The sequence below is a fragment of the Abramis brama genome, assembly GCF_963993115.1.
Source record: "Abramis brama genome assembly, chromosome: 15".
NCBI classification, from domain to species: domain Eukaryota; kingdom Metazoa; phylum Chordata; class Actinopteri; order Cypriniformes; family Leuciscidae; genus Abramis; species Abramis brama.
Window position 1 is genome coordinate 30,936,791 of NC_139977.1, and position 21,014 is coordinate 30,957,804.

Genomic DNA, 21,014 nt, shown 5'->3' on the forward strand with positions numbered 1-21,014 from the left:
TTTTTTTTTTTAATTTTCAATAAATTAATAGTATAGCCTGTTATTTTATATCTTAATTCTTAACATAAAAAATATGTTATATTTATAATATATATTTTTTTTTAATAAGTCTGACAACATTTAATTTATAATATTAAATTCTAATATAAACCGAATAATATTTTTCACAAAATATGGGAAAACAGTAGAAAACGGGGTAAGAGGTCATGCTTCATACATCATTCAACAAAGAGCGAGCGTGTGGGAGCGTTTTGATTGGTCGATTTGGTGCTGGCGTCATGCGCGTTCGGGTCACGTCTTCAGATGTGCGGCGCATGCGCACAAGATGCTCCCTCGGCGGAGATTATAATGAACCAGCAGAAGAACCGATGATGATGATGATGCTGCGCGGATACAACAACATCCAGAATAAAACCGCGACGCGTCGGTAAGAATCGCGTTCACCCTCCACCGCTGAGTGTCTATGAACGCACAGGTGAGACGAGCCGTGAATTCTGCAGATAATGCGCGTTATCCTGATGATCAACTGGGCTCGCGCGCTCCAGCATCACTGGCGAACACTGTTTTATTATGATGTGTGTTTCATCAATGCATGCATGAATATCATTTTGATTTAAATATTGCAATTCGGTACTTATATGTGATGAATAGCCTTTACAGAGGCCCTGGAGGTATGACAGGTTTGCAAATATTTGTTGCATAATGCTGTTCAGAGCAAAACATTGGATTTTTACTTATGTTTCACCATTATAATCTTATCCATACTTAAATGAACAGGTCAGTTTTAAAGGTGTCAGGCTCCTATATCATTTAATGGGTGTGTGTCTCCTGTCAGATTAAAGAATACATTGTTTTAATATTGTGATTCTCTGGATAAGCTGTTTCTTTATTTGCATTTGGTTCATATTTCCATATATCATCATGGCTTGTGTCAATACCACACCATGTTGTTTGTGTTAAGGGAAATTGTATATTGTTTACACACAGACACAGGTGTAACATGCAGAAAAAACTGATTCTCTTTCTCTCTCTAGGCATGACAACTAAAACCTGATAGAAGGGAAGAAGGAGAATGACACTGCGGATTGTAGATAAAGTGAGTAGAAAATACATTAAAAATATATATATATTTTAAAATTATTTTAAATAATATACATTACCGGGAAAAAGTTTGGAATAATTGCAATTTTTGTAAAAATGTTTTTGAAAAGGGATTATTTACATTTTAAAATAAAATAAAAACTGTTCTTTTATACTGTAATAACATTTAACAATATTACTGTTTTTACTGTATTTATGATCAAATAAATGCAGCCTTAGTGAGACCTCTTTCAAAAACAAAATTTGTTTTTAATTATTCCAAACTTTTAAATGGTAATATATACATATATATATATATTTCAGCAATCAGTAATCATTATGAAACTCCTACTGCTATAGTTGCAGTTCAAGGAACATTACATGCACATACGGATGATTCTCTGATAACGTTGAGTCTGTACGTGTTTTACTCAGCAATGGCAGCAGGGGCAGCGGATGGTGATTTACGGGACGGTCTTCCTCATCACGACCCTCCTCATCCTCTACAGCTCAAACAGCTCAGCTGATCTTAACAGCTCCTTTAAAGTCAGCGAGATTCACCACGCGGTCAAAAACACCAACCTCAAGAAATGGGCTGGGAAGGAGGGATACCTTCCTGTTCACGGCAACAAGGTGATCAACTCCTACAAGTAATGAAATTCCTGTTTATATGGCTAAACATTATATATGTTTTTCCGAAATCTTAAAACCTTTAAAAACCTTAAACCTTCAAGTGGCAAAATATATTTCGAAAATATTTAGAAATACAATCAATTTCTAACCTTAAAATAGATTTTGGGTGTATATTTAAAAAAAAACATATTTGGACAATATAAATATATTTACATTGAAAATATATTTTAAAAATGAACAAAAATATATGAGGAAATATTAGTAAAATTATTTAAACATTATATACATATATATATATATATATATATATATATATATATATATATATATATTGCATTTTTATTTTAATATTTTCTAATCTTAAAATACAAATGCAAATGTTCTTTTTTTAATATTTAGGATAAAATAAATATATTTACATTGAAAATATATTTAAATTTTTAAAAAAAAATTCCTCATAAAATATATGAAGAAATATAAGTAAAATTATTGAAACATTTTTCTAAAAATATATTTCTATCTATATTAACATTTTTTATATTTTCTAATCTTAAAATACTAATGAAAATGTTTTTTTTAAAAATATTTTAATATAAATGGCCAGAATATATTTATATGAGTAAATAAGTAAAATAATTTTACATAAACATATTTTAACTTCTATATTAGCATTTTTGTATATTTTCTAATCTAAAATAACATTTTGGGTGAATGCAAAAAAAATGGCCAAAATATATTAATAAATATAAGCAAGTAAAGTAATTGAAACAATATTTTATAAATATATTTTAACATCTATTTTTGCATTTTGTATATTTTGAAATACATAGTTTTGCTGTATGGAATTTTTGTATCATTTTTATATATTTTCTTAAATTAAAATACATTTTGGGTGAATGCAAAATGTATTTATATATATATATATATATATATATATATATATATATATATATATCGGAAAATATAAATATATTTGCTATGAAAATATCAAAAAAAAATGGCATATGTGAAAAAATCTAAGTTGCTCAGTGTGGTGAACTGCTGTTTCAGAGCATGATCCTGCGCTGCCATCACTGTGCATTAGTGACCAGCTCAAGTCACGTGTTGGGGACTCACGCCGGAGACGAGATCGACCGCACGGAGTGTGTGATCCGCATGAACGACGCTCCCACCTCCGGGTACGCATCAGACGTGGGGAACCGGACCAGTGTGCGCGTCGTGGCTCATTCCAGCGTGTTCAGGGTCGTCCGCAAACCTGTGGAGTTCCTCAATCGCTCAGACAGCCCTGCCATCATATTCTGGGGCCCGTCGACAAAGATCGGACGCGACGCAAAGGGAACTCTGTTCCGGCTGATCCAGAGAGTCAGCATGACCTATAGGAACCTGTCGTTCTTCGTCATCTCGCCAAGCAAAATGCAGAAGTTTGACACGCTCTTTCAGAAAGAGACCGGCAGAGACAGGTAGACACCTTCAGTTCTGGATGTCTTAACATCTTCATTTATTTATTTTTTCAGTGTTTTATTTTATTTTTTAATGTAACTGTTACAATTGTAACATTTGTTCTAGGGCTGAGCAATATGGCCCAAAATATTATTTATTTCCTATATACTTTAATGTCGAAATTTATCACAATATTCATTTCACACCATTAATAGGGAAGGACTTTCATTCCACACTAATTTGTTCTATGTTGCATTGGTTGAGTATTGTTTTGATTGCTGTATTTTTCAGTGTTTTGTTATTGTTTCCTGTTTCCACAGAAAAAAGTCTCAGTCCTGGTTAAGCACAGGCTGGTTTACCATGGTGATTGCCATAGAGATGTGTGACAACATAAAGGTTTATGGGATGGTGCCGCCAAACCATTGTGGGTAAGATCAAAGTTTCACTCCGGTGTTGAATTGGGAAACAGTAAATTTCACCATATCATTATGAAAAATACTTATTATTAAAATACTTATTTGAATCTAAGTCGGAGCCGATGGCCTCACGGGCGGTTGTAGCGCAGTTGCACTTCAGGTGACCCGAGTTCGAGTCCCGGCTCGGGACCTTTCTCGATCCTGTCCCCCCCTTCTCTCCCACTTCACTTCCTGTCAGGTCTCTATACTGTCCTATCTCAATAGAGCACAACAGTTAGAAGTAAAAACCTCCATTAATTTTCTCCATAAGGAAATTGATTTTTAACGATAACTTATAAACCTTCTGTATATAGACAGCCCTACTGTGAGCTAACTTATTTTTTAAATAATCGTATTTAACAGTAGAATCTATGGTGATAAACTACATTACCCATGATGCTGTACAGAAAATTCCACCAATCCGAGTCAAAACAAGCAAAGCGCACCAGAATATCTCTTTAGCTCCGCCCACTCCCATGAAGCACTGCGGATGACTTAATCAATTCGGTCTTCCTATGCTCTCAAAATACTTAAATACTGTAATATATATATGCATATTTTAGCAAACTTTTATGTATATAATAATTTTTTTTACATAAGTAGTTTTATATTTCTCCAAAGTGGACGGGCACCGTTGCTCTCTATAAAGGCAAAAATAATTATTCCTGAATTGTCTTCCCTGTAGGAGACGCCCTCAGCCCAAACGAATGCCCTATCACTATTACAAACCCAGAGGTCCAGACGAGTGTGTAACGTACCTGCAGAACGAGAGGGGGCGCCGTGGATCACACCATCGCTTCATCACTGAGAAACAGGTGTTCGCGCGCTGGGCCAAGCAGTACAACATTAGCTACGCCCATCCAACGTGGTGAGCAACTTAACAATCCAACGGCTCCAGCCTGGTGAGTTGGATCCAACATGGCGGCTTTTGTAACTGATCCAAAATGGCTGCCATTTCAAATGCATTGCCTGCTCAGCAACTGGCTGCTGGTTTCTCTTCGATCTGGATTAGTGACTGAGCCAAAATGGAGGCCATTCAGGGATCCAGGAACAAGCAAAGGGCGGACAATCTTTGTTTTCCTTTGGAAAATGAACAGATGATGGAACGTTTATTGTCTTGAGCATGAGGTTTTCAAAAACATCTACATATTACTGCCGTAAAGTTCTCCTACGCCTTCTCTTATACAGTTTTTCACCCATAATCAATCATTTCTCAGAGAATGGAGGCCTTTTGGGTCGAGAAGGAGCAAATCCTTTGTGTCAGTTGCCAAATGGAAGATTCAATCACATCTCGTGGTACAATCAACAGATCTGAATGTTAGTCATGTAAAAATGTCAGAGAATAGGAATGAGGATTGAAACAACTTTACAAGATTGTTTTATTTTGTAAATAAGAACTATGTAAATTATTCCAAAACAGACAAAAAATATTTTTACAAGTTTATATGGTTTTAAAATGCCCTAAACAAAACAATATTACAATAAACAATAGAAAAAAACACACACTTTTTAAACAGCCAGGTAAAGGGTTGTTTTAAATCACATCATTTTCAGATAAACAGCATATTTTGTGTATTTTTTTGGGAAGCTATTGGAATGAAAGTTATTTATCCCTTTATTTCTGAGAACGCTAACTCTAACGATAACTATATTAGCGTCCACATCAGCGGATGATTTCGTTTATATATTTATATCGCTTCGGTTTTGTCGTCTGTCGCTTTAAATGCTCAAGCTCTTGGATTCTGATTGGCTGTCAAAGTTTTTATCGTTCATCAGATGGACAAAATTATTCTGAATGTGATTCAAACGATATTGTTTCTCTGTGCCGTTATCATTAGTTGTGGTGTGGACTCGGCTATTCTTTTACACTTAGAATGATTTACAGAACTATATCTTTATGGTTATCGCTATAGTTATCGTACTTGGTGTGAACGGGCCTTAAGTCATATGAAACCTGACCAAATGTCAATCAGAGTCGAGCTTCATTAAAACATCCACTACAAGAACATGTCAGGGTCATTTTTTGCCACAAAATCAAAGAAAACAAGAAAATCTATGAATCTACAGTATCTAGGAGCATTCATATGTTTTGCATTATGACCACTGACCCAGTTCTCATTACAAAATGTGGAAATTGATTTGAATTGTACAGTATGTGTACATGATGTAGTCATATTTGTGTGTTTTAAAAAATAAAATAAAAATAAAAAAGTTAAGAAGTTAAGTAACAAACAGCAAACACCTTGGAAAGTAACAAATAAAATAAGTTGAAGTAAAAATGAAATAAATTAACCCCCCTCCCCCATAATAAAATGACTAAAACAAACCTTTAAAACAACCTTTAAACTGGAAATATAAAAAAGCTCATTCAAAACACTATAATAGTATATAGATAAGACTAAACATAATTTATTCATTCATTAATCATTTGAATTTGGAGGGTAAATGTGTCACGATGCAAAACATCTTACTGGACCTAAAATTGGCTTCATGTAAAATATATTTAATTTTTTTCTTTTGATTGTGGGTGAAATATGACCTGGGGCCTCATTTATAAACGTTGCGTACGCACAAAAGAAGGCGTACGCCGCTCTCTACGCAATAATTGGTATTTATAAAAAGCAACTTGACGGGAAAATGTGCGGTCCTTCACGCAAACTCTGACCCAGGCGTACGCACAAAAACGGGTGAAATGAGAAATGGCGACACCGTCGGCAGATGGAAGAAACACGTGAAAGTGTGTGAAAGTGTGTGAAACTGTAGACCGTTGTGTAAAAGAAATGGCAATACTGCCTCTCATAAATAACATGAAGACTTCACAAAGCAAGTCTTACAATTAACAGCCTACACGAACACCCGTTTGATCGATCTGCAGTGTAAAACAAACATAATCAAATGAAGATTACAACAGAAATGCAAATTAACACATATTTGCAAAAAGAAAAGTGAAATATGTTCTGCAATAATATTGGCATGTTATGCAATTCATCCTCATAACACATCTGCAGCTTGTCAGATGCAATCAAATGGATGGTAATAAAATGCCATGATGCCATCACAATGCGTAATGACGCACAATGGCTGATCTTGCGCTTCACGCTTGCGCATGAGTGAAGTTACGTTTCTTGGTTTTCCTCTGTGTTTGCCATGATTTCGCAATCGATGAATATTAACTTGTGGGCGTTTCACGGACTGTTTATGGGCAACTATGGGCGTGACATGAAGCCGCAAAAGCTGCGCTACATTTAGAATTGATTGCGATTTATTAAGGGAAAACTGCGTAGGATGTGCGTGCGCACGGTTTTATAAATCCGAATATTTCTGTGCGTACGCACGTCCTATGTTTCAATCGTACGCCACTTCTTACGCAAATCCTACGCAAAGTTTTATAAATGAGGCCCCTGGACTTATCTTTGTGAAGTTCAACCGAAAAGAAAAAGATGGGTAACACTTTATTTTACAGTATCCTTGTTACATATGTTACATGTACTTACCATAGTAATAACAGTAAATTATGCATAATTACATGCAACTAACCCTCAACCAAACACTAACCCTATAGTAAGTACATGTAGTTCATTAATATTACCCAGTACTTATATAATTACACTGTAACGATGACACCTTAAAATAAAGTGTAACCAAAAGATGTACTATATTCATCAACACCAACAATACTGTCGCATTGAAAGTGTGTCAGCGGTGTGTAGAGGCCTTTCGGTTTATTATGACCTTTTTACCAAGTAGTTCTGATGTTATTGATCAGTTGTACAATCTTGAGTTTTTCCGGCTACAGCTGTTAGTGTACAAACACACATTTAAATATCACGCTATGACTGAATCGCTTTATTTCTAAATTTTCATGACTGTTGTAAATGCTCTGCTCCTATTGGACGATGCCTTTTCTGGAACTGTGCTTTCATTGGAGAACTTATGTTGTCGTTGGTAACAGGTAGTGGTAGTTGGGGTAACTAATGTCCTGCTTTGAATGTCTTGCCTTCGATTTGTACGAGACCCATAAATAACAGCTGATCCGCTGATAAATAACAACCGCTCGGGTTCAGAAGATCATCAAGTTGATCTTGCACCTCCAACGTCGCCTAAAATAATCAAGTGTAAAAAAAAAATCAATAAGCATGAGAAGAACTCATAGCTTTGAATGACATATTTCATTGTAAACCGTTTTAATTTTCACGTCCTGCCTGAAATGATCTCGATTATCGCCTGTAATGTTGAGTATTTATTTGGTTTTCATTGATTTCGTTCTTGAAAATCAACCGTCTGCACAAGCACAAGGGCAGAGGGATTGTGGGTAATGTATTGAGATGAATTGATTTGCACAGGGTTTCAGACTGAAATCAGTATGTACTATTATTCTGAGAATGATGATTATTACTCATGGTTGCAGTATTATGACAGTATGAGCTGACTGTTTTGCTCTTCACTCATTATGAATGTTCTTTACATGCCTGTCTTAAAAAAATAAATGTATATCTTTGAAACGGATTCTTGAGTTTCATGATTTCATGTTTGTTAATGATTCTAACAATATTCATGACAGTTCACGGATACAAACTAATAAAGAGTCGATACAAAATGATTCACAAAATGTACATTGATAAAGAATGCAAAAGTTGTATACACTTTAAATTCATAAGTTCAAAGACTTTTGACAGATTTGAGTGCACACTTGGTCTGCTCAACTTCCTATAGTCCTTCACATGTACTTCCTGTGGTCATCCTTTGGACAGGTCCGGAAATACAGCTGCGATTTTCTCCCTGAGTCCTGATAAACTGATCAATAGAGCCTCCTGCATGAAAGACATAAACATTTCATGAACTGCAGCAGTTAAACGAGAAAGAAAACATGAACGTTTCTGGGGGGAAAAATATGGTTTATTTTCTAGGGCTGATATTGACACAAATGTCTTGATTCATTTGGATATATATCAGGTACAGTACGACATCATCTAATTACTCATCTAATGCAGTAAACTATACATGAAACCCTGTCAGTTGGTACATTAGAATTACATTAAAGGAGTAGTTGATTATGATTTCACTTTTTTTTTACTTCAGTTAGTGTGTAATGTTGCTGTTTGATCATAAACAACATCTGTAAAGTTACAACGCTCAAAGTTCAAAGCAAAGGGAGATATTTGCTTTTAAAGAAATTGCTTTTTAAGGACTACAACAAACGGCTGGTAGAGACTACACGACATTCCTCCCGGGTTAGTGACATCACCAACCCTAAAATTTACATAAACCCCGCCCCCGGAACACGATTTATAGATTATCATGACAGAATATGCTAATCAATGACTAGAAGATAACTACACATAAGCTACATAAACTAACCATTCAGAAACGTCCTGTTGCTTCTACATGTTGTCACTTCTTCTCGAATCTCTCCATTATTGTCTGAATCCGGTTTGAACATAAAGGCTAAACGTTTTCGAAGTTTTCAGTGCATGTCTGTGTGAGTGCAAGCTCTTGAAGCTCCGCCCCCTGTGCCGGGAGCAGCAGCTCATTTGCATTTAAAGGGACAGACACAAAAACGGTGCGTTTTTGCTCACCCTCAAAAAGTGACAATTTTAACATGCTATATAAAAATATCTGTGGGGTATTTTGAGCTAAAACTTCACATACACACTCTAGGGACATCAGAGATTTATTTTACATCATGAAAAGGGCATTATACCACCCCTTTAAGGGTTAAATGAAATATGCGTTTTCTCTGTCACCTCGGTGCGGATGGTGCGACTGCCCTGCCCAGGACAGGTGTTGAGGTAAAGGTCAAAGAGCACGCTGGGTTCAGTGACGCTCAGATTCTCATCGGTATCAACGCTGGCCTCCAACCCCTGAAGACCACCGAACACCATCAGCATGTGCCTGACAGAGAACAAAGTTGAGTTTCATTTCTCAGCAAATTAAAACACAGAATATTTAAAACCTGTTAACTGTCAGTCCAACTTTTTAAACATGAAAACCACATTTATAACTTAAATTGACGTAATTAGAGATAAAACAGAGGCCGAAGTTTAGTATCTTTTGAAAGCAGACATGGCAGATTATTGAAGTGAAAAAAGTTTTACATTTTACTAAACATGTTTTATGCTAAAACTGCTAGAAAAATCAAAGCCATAAATCTAAACAAGCTGTGTTCCAAATTTGAGGTTGATATCTCAAAATATGAGCTTTTAGTAAGATTTAGTTTGGGCGTAGTACCAAACTTTTCCACTAGTCCTCCCAGATCAAATTATTCCCATGACTTATTCATTTGTTAATTGTCGTCACGTTGTACTAATTCAATCCCTCATTTAGATTTAAGTAAAACAAGGGAACAAATTATTACAGTGTGGCCATGATTAATTAAAACGAGGGAACACATTCTTAATTCATGGCCACGTTTTACTAATTAGTTCCTTCGTTTTAATTGAACTAAATCAAGGGGAAAAAACAAATTATTACAGCGTGGCCATGATTTAGCAAAACGAGGGAACAACTTCTTCATTCATGGCCACAATTTACTAATTAATTCCCTTGTTTGAGTTAAATCATGGCCATGAATTACGAATTCTTGCCCTCGAAACGAATTAATAAAACAAGGGAAATTAATTCTTAATTCGTGGGCCCATATATATTTTTTCCCCCGCATGTCATATGCAGGGCTCCATAAAACCTAACCGAGGTTTCTACCGATCTTTCATGATTGTATATTTCAAAATAAATGTACTGAACTCGACTTGTGACTCTGATGCACATAGAAACACAAGTTTACTTTTGCTATATCATGTCTATCGGAAAACAGTCACCAAATATGAAAACTGGAGTCTGAAAGCTTTCAAATGATATTGTTTGTCAAGATTACTTTAGGTTTAGAATAAGTTAAAAATATGTAATCGCAAACGTCCCAGTGACAGTTTTAGATACATTCATCAGCCATAAAATAAGACTCATGCAAAACTCACTTGAATGGAGATAGAGTGACGTGATCTGCGTTGTTTCCTTTCTCTGATGTGCCAATGGTCAGATCATATCCGTCTTTATACGGACACTCCGTGAACACAGCGCCTACACAAACACAAACACACTTTAGCTTTACCAGCTGCTGGAGAATTAAGAATGAAATAGATTATTAAATGTGAAGAACTCACTGAGACAGGGAGCCAGTCGGACGCTGTATCCCCAGTAGAGCCCAGCTTCAGTCCTCGGGACATGAGGAGCCACAACTACACCTTTATACACTCGCCCCTCTGAAACACACACACACACACAGATATCAAAACTATTTTAGCTCTAGTATCACCTTATTTTTCAAAGCAGAATTAAGCTATTTCTGTGAATGTGTGAGACTTCAGATTCATTAGCCGCTATAGAGTGCATTAGTGGCCGCCCACTTTTTCAGCAGAAGTATTTTTCCACATTTTAAGTTAAAAAAAAAAATTGAAAACATGCATATATTCAAATATATCAGTATTTTGAGAATGTAGGGAGATCTAAAGAGCTCTTTGGTTGATGACTCTCTGATTGGTGGAATATTCTGCACTGCATCATGGGTAATGTAGTTTTTCACCAGGAATTCCACTGTTAAACAGACTAAGTTGAAATAATGTGAACTGACAGCTTCAACAAAAGCAAATACCATCGATTAACAACCTTGTAGCTCACAGTAAGGCTGTATTTAAAGGTTTATAAGTTATGGTTAAAATTAAATTTCCCAATGGAGAAAATGAATGCAGTTTTTACTTCCGGGAACCCGACTGTTGAACTCTATGGCTAAATAACTAGAGGAATAACAAAGTGAATAAAAAAACTATTTGTGCTAAAAACCAGCGTGTTTATGATTATATATATCCTATAGTTTATGTCTAATAAATTAAAAATAATATGATATGAACTCAAACTATAAAACACATTGTTAATAGAAATAAGAATTAGATGAACCCTAATTGAAATAAAACTGAAACTAGTCAACCAAAGTCATATTTATACTGTATAGTGCTTTATACAGTACAGATTGTTTCAAAGCAGTTTCACAGTAATAAACAGGAAAATAACAGTTTTAATGAATTGGTTATGAAACAAATTCTATTTCAGCTGATAAGCAGAAGACAATAGTGTCACTATTCAGCTCAATTCAGTTCAATACTGTTCCAATTCATTTCAAAAAGTGTGTCAATGTTGTAAAGTTCATCAATTAATATATAATAACTATAAAATAAAAGCAATTTCAAAATATTAATAAACACTATAATAGTATATAAATATAATATAACACACAAGCAGTGAGTGTATACCTTTGTTCTGGCTCTTGTTGAGCCGTACAGTCACTCTCAGTCCCGTCTTAAGCTGTTTATCGATCTGAACTTCCTGTAGATAGAATAAAGAGATTGAGGTTCTGTCCAGTTCACTGAAAGGCCAATCAGTCTGTGTGTCTTTAAACACACACCTTCCTCATCCCGCAGTTGACGAAGGACCCTTTCCCCGGTTTGCTTGGCCGATCGAGCACCACCCCCTCTCGAAACTCCGCCTCCTCGTCCATGCGCATGTGATGCGGGCTGTCCAGAGGATTCAACAGACCTGAAACACACACGTTTGAACTGATTATGCAAACATTCGGATCTCTAAAACAGGATCAGTGTTAGATTATGTGATACTCACCAGCAAACTGCAGGTCTGGATGCTTCGGGAAGAAAGATTTCCGCAGATATCTGCACACAACACAGATGTGATGCCTGAACGTCTACGTGCACATTAATATGACATAAATCTGATAGTGACAGCACTCACTGTGGACACTCGAGGTATTGCAGGATGCGTGCGAGCTGGACACAGGCCTGGCCTTTCTTTCCAATGCCTTTGAACTCTCCTTCAACGCTCCTGAAATATTAAGATAATGTTTTGAAGCTTGGACTGGGCATTCATATTGATAACACTGCATCATATTTGCTGAATGAAATCCTATACTTGTTTCAAACTAATATTGGGGTGCTGATTAAAAAAATAGTGCCACATCACACTTTATCACATATTATGTGCAATTTGTAGCACTTTTGCTTTTGACAACCATTTCCAAGGTAAAGTAGTCTTGTATTATCCCTTAATATCCAAACATTTGCTCAATTATCAGCCGATTTTCATTTGTATGACATTATTTAATGCCTAATCCATGATTTCAAGGTTAGAATTGTATGCTAGTGACAGAAGAAAATGCAAATATGACCCAGATGTTTTCATCTGTGGGTGTTTTACTACATCCAAACAGTGACAGAAAATGACAGATTTTGTGAAAAAAAAGCCCATTTATAACCTTGTGTTTACATAAAGTTCTTTGACATTAAATGGGCATTTTATATGTCATTTCATTGACATAAAATGACAGTAAAACTGAACATATTTTGCAGATTGTAATCTAAATTATACCTATTTTAATACTTGTAATTAAAACCGAAATCTTTAACATTTGACTGCTTCTGTTATTTTGATAAACTGAGATGCACATACATATATGAAATATCTTCAGTCTTAACATTCAACCTTTATGTGATGTAAACTATACGTAATGACTTTTATTGATATTTTTTTAACTCAGCATCATCAAATTAGGTAATATTAGGCAAATTTGTTGTTAATATGCAGGGTTGTGTAATCAAAGAAAAAAACTACCAAAGTAGCGACTCACTTTGCGTCCTCGCCCAGCTCGTCAAATATGACCACCTCGTCCACACAGAACACGCCACAGGCCCGGGCGATCTGACCCGCCAGGTACGTCCGCAGCTCCGGTGACTGAGCATTATCCATCACTGAACCAGGCAAAGCCACGCTCAACGTATACACACGACCTGACAAGACAGGGCAAATTAGTACGGTTTTACTCTGGTATTGTACTATATACTGCAGAGCTGCACGATTAATCGTTAAACACCCATGCGATCTTATTCCTAAATGACAACGATTTGTCTGTGTCTATTTATGGCAAGCCGTTTTAACTTTTATTCATTTCCAGGATATGAATTGTTGATATCAAGAATTACATTTTTGATATCAACAATTTAATTGTTGATATCTGTTATTATATTTTCACTAGTGAAATGTCACCATAGGCTGCCATTCAAAATCAATTGTTGATATCAAGAATTGATTTCTTACTAGTAGAAATATAATTTTTGATATCAATAATTACATTGTTACTAGTAAAAATGCGAATTACTGATATCAAGAATTCAATTGTCACTAATTGAAATGTCTATTCTTGATATCAACAACTGAATTGATTTGCTACTAGTAAAAAATTTAATTTTTGATATCTGAAAATGTATTTCTGATATCAATATAATTTCAGATATCTAAAATGGCTTTCTTACTAGTAACAATCACGTTCATGATATCAGAAATTAACATTGTCACTAGTGAAAATGGAATTATTGATATCAAAAATGAACATTGTTACTAGTAGCAATTCAATTGTTGATATCAAGAATAGACATTTCAACTAGTGACAACTGAATTCTTGATATCAAAAATAAATGTTTTTACTAGTAAGAATTGTATTTCTGATATGTGAAACTGGAATTTCAAGAAATCAATTAGTAGTAAGAAAGAGTAGTAAGAAAGTAATTAATCAATTCTAGTAAGAAATCAATTCTTGATATCAACAATTGATTTTGAATGGCAGCCTATGGTGACATTTCACTAGTGAAAATACAAGAATTATAGTTTTTACTAGTTGAAATTCAATTGTTGATATCAAGAATTATCATTTTAACTAGTGAAAATTTAATTGTGGATATCAAGAATTCATATCCTGGAAATGAATAAAAGTTAAAACGGCTTGCCATAGTCTATTACAGCTTTGACAAGTTTTTTCATACGTGTAAAAACGTATGAAACTGCTTTGCAACCACACAGTATCATTAATCTCTGTGTTACAACAATTCATATTATCATAGAACTTCTGAGATAAAAGTTTATAGTTGGGCCACTCTGGGAGTCAGTGGCATCTAAAAGATTGAAAAGCCCTGGTCTAGTACACATTATATAGGGATGTCCACAATTTAGTAGTGAAAGTTTGCAATTTTGAATATACCAAAGCTCTCTCACCTTTACTTTCCTTCTCTTCATGCTGAACCTGCTGCTTATTTTCCTCCTCTTTCTCCTGCTTCTGCTTCTGTTTCTCCAGCTGCTGGATGAGTTTGCTCTCTTTGCGTTGTCTCTTCTCCTCCTTCTCTGGGGATGAAGACACACTTTAATATGACCGTGAGAGGAGCTTTACATCATGATCTTAACCCTTGTGCATCCGGTGTCATTTTTGATACATTAAATCATTTCTAAGGTCTCTAAAGTAGCAACATGATCAAAAAAACTCATCCAAACAATCTACAATCAACAATTTTGACTTCTGTCGTCTGATTGATAGTTTAGACTTTTAGCAAGTACAGTAAAAGGCCTTTTGGTATAGTTGTAAAAACGTCTTCACGTGTCTTTTTGCTGAGAAATCTTTTTATAAATGTAAACAAGATCAATGATATTTCAAGATGAACACTTACTGGACTGAAACAACTTAGGTTTATTTGAGTATCCAGACCTAATTTATTATAAAAACTCATGTTCAAATGTGAGTATCAAATATGATCATCAGGCTTTTGAGAAAGGTTTATTTGTTCATCTCTCAATCATCATTGTATTGCATTGCATTATATGTTTTAAAACTACAGATATTGACAGATATGGAGTGATGACTGATATTTATATGCATGTATGTTATACTGTAATAAAGATCTCATTGAATTACAATAGAATCTTTAGAATTTCATCTTATTTTTTGTCCATATAAATATCATAATCTGCATAAAATTGCATATTTTTGAGCCTCTGATTAAAATTGAAGTGTTTTTCCTCGAATAAGAGCTCCATATTCTCACTACATCATACTATATGAGTCATAAAAGCCTTGATGGGTCAAATATACAAAACACAACACATTTTTAGATTATTTATGACTATTATCAATGCGTCTTGTGCCTTTCTGAGACATTTTTGATACGAAATAGGAATTCCAGCTTGATGTCAAAATCTTTTCTGTAAATGTAGAATATTTTCAAGTTGTCACTTACTTTGTCCTTTCCATTTCCTCCAGTTTAATCTCTCTTCACCCTACAAATTGAAATATTATAAACACGTGACATTAAACTGACATAAACAGAGTATTTATTAGCTTTAAATCACTAATGTGAAACAAAACAGCTTGGTAATGATTTTAATTTTATATCTCCAAATTTATAACGACCACAGCAATGTGAAAAACACAAAATAAGTTCAAACCTCTTTATTTGGGGGTTGATTTGGTTTATTTTTCTTCACTGGAGGTTCATCAGCCATGCTGTCTTATGTGTGTCACGTCTATAATGATCCCCGAGAGAACAAAGACTCAATATTTGGTTCCTAGCGTTTATTTGCAAACACTGAATTATTTGCTATTTTGTACCATGGACATTAACTCCTACATTATTAAACATATATTTAATATATTTATTTTCAGAATATATATCAAGAGTGGTTAATACTCAAAACAGACGTAGGTTTGCACTGTTGCTGTTGATTGTGACCGGAGGCTTTTTACAGGCGCGCTTCCTCTAAGAACAGACTCTGAGTGAAGAACATCGCGAACTCGAGTCTTAAATAAAACCATCAAAATATCAGAGGTAGACACCAAACAGCGAATTAAACAACACCTGGCAGCTCTATAAACACTTCAACACCACAGATCACATCATGGTAAGAAGAAAAATTCAGCCAGTGTCGTGTAAATGTCTTTGTTTAGTGCGAGTCTGGCTGACATGTGGCTGTGTGTGTTTATGTTTCATATGAGTCATATGTGTGCGTAATAATATATATAACGTTACATACATACATACACGTAACTACATACTATACACACTACAGATCAACCTATGGTTTTTGTTATGAAAATTCTAGTTTTCTTTTTTGTTATGACTCTATATAACGTTATGTGTTTATATACACACTTATATACACACTCTTAGGTACTAGGTAGGCATGCATGTGTATACATACATACTATTACATACATCTATTTTTAATGTTTTTAAAAGATGTCTCTTATGCTCATCAAGCCTGCATTTATTTGATCAAAAATACAGAAAAAAAAAATATTTTGTGAAATATTATTACAATTTAAAATACGGTAATGGTTTTGTATTTTAATATATAATATACTTTAAAATACAATTCATTCCTAATATGCTCATTCTATAACTTTTGACCAGTACTGTGTGTGTGTGTGTATGTATATAGCCTATATCGTATGCCATAAACCATAGATCTAATGTCTAGCCATCTTTTTTCCCCTGTTTATGTTAATTATACCATAGTACAGTAGTTGCATTATGCAAGAACTGTCGCTCATTACTATGAAGGCGGAGCTTATAATATTTGTGATTCATCTGATATTGTTTTTACAAACCGCAGTGAGTCACAGCATTGAAGAGCTGAGCTCATTTGCATGTTATCTTTGTGTTTATATCTGGCTATTTGCTTGCACTTTGATTTTATAATGCATAATACTTATTACATAGAGTGATATATTTCCCATGACTACCTGTATGTTCAATATAGCTGGAGGAAAGTGGACTCAGTAAGTTCAGTAATGGGCGTAGCTGTAGATTCATATTTGGGAAAAGATTTAATAGTCAGTATTACAACTGAGTGTAAATGTAAAACCTACAGACAAAATCAAGTATTCATGTAGTTTTCTGTGTTTGTCTACAGCCTCAGAACGAGCACATCGAGTTGCACCGCAAGCGTCATGGCTATCGTCTGGACCACCACGAGAGAAAGAGAAAGAAGGAAAGCCGTGAGGCGCACGAGCGCTCGCATAAAGCCAGAAAGATGATCGGCCTCAAAGCCAAACTCTACCACAAACAGAGACACGCTGAGAAGATCCAGATGAAGAAGACGTGAGCTTTACTTCCCGCCAGCTTCACTTTGCTTAAGATGTAGGCTAAATGTCGAGGAGGTTTGATGACCTGTTGCATATTTATTTGCGTTACAGCATTAAGATGCACGAGCAGAGGAAGAGCAAACAGAAGGACGATGACAAGACACCAGAAGGGGCGGTGCCAGCGTACTTGCTGGACAGAGAGGGCCAATCACGCGCCAAAGTCCTCTCCAATATGATCAAACAGAAGAGGAAAGAGAAGGCTGTGAGTATCCAATCAGACAGCAGATTTATGATATTAAAGACCCCCTGTGGTGAAAATCAACAACCACAAAATCCCTAACAACCGTGTAACCAATCCCGTCACGTGTGGGGCTTTTCTCCGCTGACCTTCTATGATGTTTAAAGCGTTTGTAAGGATGCTGATTGTTAGAAGGCAGCTGTGTGACTCTGAGATGGTGAACGGGAACATGGTTTGTGTAACATTAGCAACACATTATTAGCTGTTTGACAGCGTAGTCAAGCAAAAGGCTAATCATATTAATTGTCGTTACGTGTCCGACGTTGTAGAGAGGGTTACATAAAACGCATCACCATTCTGATACATCGACTTGTAGACGAGCCTGTATAATTCACTCTTCCTCTTCTGAAAGTTTCTGGTTCAAACATATATGGCTGAATTAAACCGGTATTTCCACTTGCCATTGTGCAGCGTTTACTACAGTAAAGTCGAGCGAGTGGATCAGGTAATCCGAGCTGGTGTGAGTGAGGGGCTAATTTGCATATTCATCATGACGTATACTAAATGAGGCAAGGGTGTAGAGTTACATTCAAGCTTTTCTAAGGCATGAAGAAATTATTTTTCACATGAAAAACATTTAAAAATGTCATTTTGATTATCAAAGATGAGTTTTAAGGGATAAAAGGATTGACTACTGGGGGGCTTTAAATGTTGTACACAGTGTTCTTTTAGTTTTACTATAGTTTTATTAATATTTTGAATTAGCTAAAACTAATATTTAAATTGTATTTTATTTTATTTCAATTAACAGAAGTGTTTTTAATAGTTTTTGTTTTTGTTAACAAAAATAACCAACTTGTACCTGAGCAAATATGAAACAATTAAGTGAAAGCTAGAAGATTCTGCTTTATCTTTTGGTAATGTTCAAGGGAACGTGCAAGAAAAAAATATTGACTAAAATAAACATAAAATTCGACCAATCTAGTCAGTTATCAGTCGATTAAATCAAGTCCCGTCCTTCATTTTAATTTTTGTTTTAATGTAATATCCTGTTTTGTTGAGAAGTGTGTTATATCACAGAAGTAAAACTGCCATTTCATGTTGTCTTGTCCTATCTGGTGTCCTTACTAAGCATAGTGTTTGTTTGATGTGTTTCTTTAGGGAAAGTGGGAGGTTCCTTTACCGAAGGTCCGAGCCCAGGGTGAAACTGAGGTTCTGAAGGTCATCCGCACAGGAAAGAGACAGAAAAAGGCCTGGAAGAGAATGGTGACCAAAGTCTGTTTCGTAGGAGACGGTTTCACACGCAAACCGCCCAAATATGAGCGCTTCATCAGACCTATGGTAAAATATCACATATGCACTCTTGGGCTGGGCAATATGGATAAAAATAATATCTTGAGTGAGTTGTGATAATAGAAAGGCCAAATAAATGTGCATCTTATATATATTGTGACCCTGGACCACAAAACCAGTCATAAGTCGCACGGGTATATTTGTGGCAATAGCCAACAATACATTATATGGGTCCAAATTATCAATTTTTCTTTTATGCCAAAAATCATTAGGATATTAAGTAAAGATCATGTTCCATGAAGATATTTAGTAAATTTCCTACCGTAAATATATAAAAAATGTATTTTTGTGAGTGGATGCAGCGAATCGCCAACATAAATGGAGAACTTTAAAGGAGATTTTCTTAACATTTAGATTTTTTTTGCACTCTCAGATTCCAGATTTTTCAATAGTTGTATCTCGGCCAAATATTGTCATATCATAACAAACCATACATCAATGGAAAGCTTATTTATTCAGCTTTCATATGATGTATAAATCTCAATAATAAAAAAAATACCCTTAAGACTGGTTTTGTGGTCCAGGAGGACCACAAAATATATTATATATATATATATATATATATATATATATATATATATATATCTTATATAATAGAAGCCCTATTACACACTAAATGCAACAAATATATAAATATTTGTCAACACTTTACAAGGTCCCTTAAGTTAACATTAATAAACAACTTAGAATACATACACACACACACGCACACACGTATATTAAGGGAGCTGTGATTGTAAATGTCTGCAGGGTCTGAGGTTTAAGAAGGCACACGTCACTCATCCTGAGCTGAAGGCCACGTTCTGTTTGCCCATCCTGGGGGTGAAGAAGAACCCTTCCTCCACGCTGTACACTACGCTGGGCGTCATCACCAAGGGAACGGTCATCGAGGTCAACGTCAGCGAGCTCGGATTGGTCACGCAGGGCGGGAAGGTCATCTGGGGTGAGTCTGATTGGCTCTACATTTTTTCGTCTATGCAACACTTAAAAATGTGTTTCAGAGTGAAAAATGAAATGTGATGATGTGTTTCAGGTAAATATGCCCAGGTGACGAATAACCCAGAAAACGACGGCTGCATCAATGCCGTGTTGCTTGTATAATGGAAACCTGAAGCGTTTAATATGGAACTGTGCCTCTTGAGTACAGCCGGGAACGGCTCTCGCGTGGAATACTGTTGTCATTGTCAGTGTACTGGAAGTCTTGAAATCACAAGACCGGATGATGGAGTTTCGTCTTCTCATCTGGACCCAATGCTCACAGAAACATGTGGATCGGAAATAAAGTGCTGTTTATTTTCAAATAAAATTTTCAGCTATTTCTCTTTGCATTTATTATTTTTTCATGAATGTTCCTGCATTCTGTGTTAAAGGGATAGTTCACACAAAAATGAAAATTCTGTCATTAATTACTCTCCCTCATGTCGTTCCAAACCCGCAAGACTTAAAGACCCGAAGACCTAAATTCATTCATCTTCGGGACACAAATGAAGATCTTTTTGATGAAATCTGAGAGCTTTCTGTCCCGCCATCGACATTCAAAAAGTTCATAAAGAGGTCGTAAAACTAATCCATATGATTCGAGCGGTTTAGTCCAAATCTTCTGAAGAGACTCGATCGCTTTATATGATGAACAGATTTAATTCAGGCTTTTATTCACAGATAAACATTGATCAGCAAACATAAACAGGAGCTCAACACGAGAATGAACTTCATTGGTTCACACAGGTCAAGTGAACATGCTTGAGCTTCTGTTTACCACAACTGATGTGCGAGTTGATGAATGTTTATATGTGAATAAAAGCCTGAATTCAATCTTTTCATCATATAAATTCAATTCATACGGATTAGTTTT

General features: G+C 35.4%; 3 protein-coding genes across 4 annotated transcripts; 2 read left to right on the forward strand and 1 right to left on the reverse strand.

Moving 5' to 3' along the window:
* Positions 1-301: 301 nt before the first annotated feature.
* Positions 302-6,220, forward strand: st6galnac6 (ST6 (alpha-N-acetyl-neuraminyl-2,3-beta-galactosyl-1,3)-N-acetylgalactosaminide alpha-2,6-sialyltransferase 6). Of its 2 annotated transcripts, none has more exons than XM_084137585.1 (6): positions 302-475; positions 1,035-1,096; positions 1,516-1,713; positions 2,764-3,173; positions 3,474-3,581; positions 4,294-6,220. In XM_084137585.1, the coding sequence occupies exons 2-6, from the start codon at positions 1,073-1,075 to the stop codon at positions 4,478-4,480; spliced, it is 927 nt and encodes a 308-aa protein (XP_083993711.1). In that variant the 5' UTR covers positions 302-475; positions 1,035-1,072; the 3' UTR covers positions 4,481-6,220. The 2 variants fall into 2 exon arrangements, with proteins under 2 accessions (XP_083993711.1, XP_083993712.1); XM_084137586.1 differs by having other exon boundaries at positions 312-427; positions 4,294-4,984.
* spout1 (SPOUT domain containing methyltransferase 1) lies at positions 4,970-16,022 on the reverse strand. Its single transcript, XM_084137584.1, has 12 exons — positions 15,933-16,022; positions 15,725-15,764; positions 14,712-14,837; positions 13,294-13,453; positions 12,402-12,491; positions 12,273-12,322; positions 12,061-12,191; positions 11,909-11,981; positions 10,766-10,864; positions 10,580-10,682; positions 9,353-9,500; positions 4,970-8,419 (listed from the first exon to the last, which is right to left on the reverse strand). The coding sequence occupies exons 1-12, from the start codon at positions 15,987-15,989 to the stop codon at positions 8,345-8,347; spliced, it is 1,152 nt and encodes a 383-aa protein (XP_083993710.1). The 5' UTR covers positions 15,990-16,022; the 3' UTR covers positions 4,970-8,344.
* A 205-nt stretch (positions 16,023-16,227) lies between these two features.
* Positions 16,228-20,480, forward strand: nsa2 (NSA2 ribosome biogenesis homolog). Its single transcript, XM_084137952.1, has 6 exons — positions 16,228-16,385; positions 17,400-17,587; positions 17,683-17,833; positions 18,971-19,150; positions 19,913-20,105; positions 20,196-20,480. Exons 1-6 carry the CDS (start codon positions 16,383-16,385, stop codon positions 20,261-20,263), a joined length of 783 nt encoding a protein of 260 aa, XP_083994078.1. The 5' UTR covers positions 16,228-16,382; the 3' UTR covers positions 20,264-20,480.
* Positions 20,481-21,014: the final 534 nt, after the last annotated feature.

Bases quoted from the DNA above. Each gene is read 5' to 3' on its own strand.
- st6galnac6 (XM_084137585.1), top strand. From the start codon at position 1,073: ATGACACTGCGGATTGTAGATAAA. The intron at 1,714-2,763 runs GTGATCAACTCC...CTGCTGTTTCAG, and splicing joins TTCCTGTTCACGGCAACAAG to AGCATGATCCTGCGCTGCCA. The intron at 3,174-3,473 runs GTAGACACCTTC...CTGTTTCCACAG, and splicing joins AAAGAGACCGGCAGAGACAG to AAAAAAGTCTCAGTCCTGGT.
- spout1 (XM_084137584.1), bottom strand. From the start codon at position 15,989: ATGGCTGATGAACCTCCAGTGAAGAAAAATAAACCAAATCAACCCCCA. The intron at 15,765-15,932 runs GTTTGAACTTAT...TTCAATTTGTAG, and splicing joins ATCAACCCCCAAATAAAGAG to GGTGAAGAGAGATTAAACTG. The intron at 14,838-15,724 runs GTAAGTGACAAC...CTTCATCCCCAG, and splicing joins GAGGAAATGGAAAGGACAAA to AGAAGGAGGAGAAGAGACAA.
- nsa2 (XM_084137952.1), top strand. The intron at 17,834-18,970 runs GTGAGTATCCAA...GTGTTTCTTTAG, and splicing joins AGAAGAGGAAAGAGAAGGCT to GGAAAGTGGGAGGTTCCTTT. The intron at 19,151-19,912 runs GTAAAATATCAC...AAATGTCTGCAG, and splicing joins AGCGCTTCATCAGACCTATG to GGTCTGAGGTTTAAGAAGGC.